Raw genomic sequence first — 3,362 nt, forward strand, 5'->3', positions numbered from 1 at the left:
GTATTTTACATTTATAAAAACAGTTTTCCTCATAGAATATACATATATGAGTGTCACTTATCTACATAGAGATGCTGGATGGCCAGCTAAGTGTACTCAAAATCTAAGTGACTGATTTCTACGCACTGGTCCTGCCATGGTTACAAGTCAGATGTCATAGCAAAAATGCCAATTATTTCATGTAATAGAGTTTAAATTACTATTAGTAAATTCAGACAAATTAGCAAAAGCCAAGAGTCTATTATACTAAAAATTTCTAGGAAAATGGTCCGTAGATAACAGTGCTGGTAATTAGGAAAGTGAAATAAGTACCTGATAATATTATTAGGTATACAGATACTATTTTTTATTCATTGGGTAAAGTTTCAACTTGTATTAGTGACTAATATTAAAATACATATAACATATAAACCATTTATGTCAAACAAGTTTATGTTAGTAACATTACTTTTGCTTGACTAAATATAAAAGTGTTTATGCTGTTGTTTTTCAGAATACTGAGACTATACTTCACACGTTAACTCAGCATACCAGGTGTGAACTTAACCTCACTTTGTATTAATATAATTTAAAAATTAGTCTGAGGATACATAATAGTTGTTTTTATCAACTAGGTATGTCACAACTTGTGCCTTTGCACCCAGTGTCCTTTTACTTGCTACTGGTTCAATGGACAAAACAGTGAACATCTGGCAATTTGACCCGGAAACACTTGTGCAAGGTTAGTAAGGACATGATATTTAACCCAGTTCAACCCTATTCACTATTAAAATCAGAAATTCAGTAATATTTTTGACAAATTACTAACATTGCTTTTCTCAATATAAATGTACATCCATATTTAATATAATTTAAAAATAATTTTAGAGAAGACAGCATTAAAGTAGTTGACCTACATTAAAACTGTTGATAAATATTTTTGGGTGCACATTCATGTATATCACACCTCCCATAGTTTTGTAAGCTATTTATTTATACGCCATATACATTTTTCCAGATAAATATAGCCTGAGAACAAAATAGAAATTATAGTTTTATTTTGTTGATTTTAGTTTTGGCCTCATGAAATAATGATGACATATAATTTAGAATCTTTTATTTTTATCACTGTCAGAATTAACCAAATAGTGGTGCTGATATGCAGATGACAGAGAAAGTAGATTTCTTTTGCCGATATGAATTTTATATAATAGAAAAATTGTCTTTATTGAGGAAAAAAAAGAGTTCCAAAAGAGTAGCATTTAATGTATCAAATAATTAGTTACTATACATACTATTATTTGATTTTCTGAAATTTCTTAAAAGGATGCTAAAGTAGTAAAACACAGATTTAAGGACATTTTATTTACTTTTTAATTCAAAGTGAGAATGTTTATAAAGGAAATGCTTTTTCTTTTGTTGTTATTTAACTTGCCTTCTTGTTTGTGTTTTTTTTTAATTTGTTTTGTTTTTTAAGCAAGGAGCACAGAAGATCAGCTGAAGCACTTTATTGAAGATTGGTCAGAGGATGACGTCTCAGCATGGCTTTGTGCACAAGATTTAAAAGACCTTGTTGGTATTTTCAAAATGAATAATATTGATGGAAGAGAATTGTTGAATCTTACAAAAGAAAGTCTGGCTGATGATTTGAAAATTGGTAAGATTCGTGAAAGACAATGTCTTTGTATAGGACAGTATATTTTTATTAGATTATGGGAAAGAAACGTTACATAGCAAGCATTTCTTTATGTATCGAAAGCCACCATGCAATGTAATTTTAAAAATTTTAAAAAATTTTAAAATTTGAGATATAACTACATATGATAAAACTCACCTTTTTATAAGTGTACAGTGTGGTGATTTTTAGTATATTCATGGAGTTGTACAACTACCATCACTATCTAATTCCAGAACATTTTCATCACTTCAAGAAGGAGCTCCCTGCTTATTAGCAGTCACTCCTTATTCCCTTTCTCTCTAGTCCCTGGCAACCGCTAATCTCCTTTCTGTCTCCAAGGATTTGCCTATTCTTGACATTTCATACAAATGGAGTCATACACTATACAACCTTTTGTTTGTGGTCTCTTTTACTTAGCATGTTTTCAAGGTTTATCCATGTCGTAGCATACATTAGTACTTACTTCTTTTCATGACTGAATAGTATCCCATTGTACAAATTTACACTTTTTGCTTATCCATTCATCAGTTGATTGAATTTAGATTGTTACAGTTGTTTCAATTTTGTGGCTATTACAAATAATGCCACTGGGAACATGCATGCACAAGTTTTTGTATGGGCATCTGTTTCTAGTTTTCTTGGGTATATAATTAGGAATGGGATTGATGGGTCATATGGTGACTCAGTGCTTACATTTAAGGAACTGCGAGGCTATTTTCTCAAGCAGTGGTGCTATTTTACATCCTCACTAGCATTTATGAAAATTCCAGTTTTTCCATATCCTCAACACTTGTTTGCTTATTAAATTATAGCCATCCTAGTGGTTTCTTATTGTGGTTTTGATATGCATTTTCCTGATGATTAGTGATGTTGAACATCTTTTCATGTGCTTGTTGCTCATTTGTATATCTTCTTTGGAGAAATATCTATTCACATCCTCTGCCCATTTTAAAAACTGGGTTTTTTTGTCTTTTTATAGTTGTTTACATATAAATTTGGATACTAGACCCTTATCAGATACATGATTTGTAAATATATTTTTCATTTACTGCACAAAAGTTTTAAATTTTGGTGAACTGCAATTTATCTGTTGTTGTTTTTTCTTTTGTTGCTTGTGCTGTAGATATAAAAACCAAGAATCCGTTGCCTAATCCCAAGTATTAAAGATTTACAGCTATGTTTTCTTCTATGACTTTTATAGTTTTAGCTCTTACATTTAGGTGTGTGATCAATTTTAATTTAATTTTTGTATATGGTATGAGGTAGGGGTCCAGTTTCATTCTTTCAGGTGTCACTATCCAGTTGTCCCAGCATCATTTATTGAAAAGATTCTTCTTTTTTCCTTTCAATTATCTTGGCATCTTGTTGAAAATCATTTGGCCATAAATGTGAAGGTTTATTTCTGGACTGTTCTATTTCATTGATCTATTTGTCTGTTCTTTTACTAGTACTTAATTACTTAGTACCTTTTTAGTAAGTTTTGAAATTGAGAAGTGTGTATTCTCCATCTTTATTTTTATTTTCAAGATTGGTTTTGCTACTCTGGGTCCCCTTGCATTTTCCATATGCAAAATTTCAATTTCTGTAAAAAATGCCACCTGATATTTATAGGGATTGTTTTGAATCTATAGATCAGTTTGAGAATTATTGACATCTTAACAATATTAAATTTTCCAAGTCAGAAACACAGGATGTTTTTTTCTTT

The 3,362-nt window shown here is 30.5% G+C and overlaps 1 protein-coding gene across 1 annotated transcript in view; it reads left to right on the top strand.

Moving 5' to 3' along the window:
• The window catches only part of WDSUB1 (WD repeat, sterile alpha motif and U-box domain containing 1), a gene marked incomplete at its 5' end in the record, with an annotated part of 47,378 nt that overhangs the window by 11,967 nt on the left and 32,049 nt on the right, over positions 1-3,362 (top strand). The window contains 3 exons of the mRNA XM_019636821.1: positions 494-534; positions 615-721; positions 1,457-1,636. Coding sequence (XP_019492366.1) covers positions 494-534; positions 615-721; positions 1,457-1,636 — 328 coding nt within the window. The remainder of the gene's footprint in view (positions 1-493; positions 535-614; positions 722-1,456; positions 1,637-3,362) is intronic.

This window comes from Hipposideros armiger, unplaced genomic scaffold (genome assembly GCF_001890085.2).
Source record: "Hipposideros armiger isolate ML-2016 unplaced genomic scaffold, ASM189008v1 scaffold_30, whole genome shotgun sequence".
In the NCBI taxonomy this organism is placed as follows: Eukaryota; Metazoa; Chordata; class Mammalia; order Chiroptera; family Hipposideridae; genus Hipposideros; species Hipposideros armiger.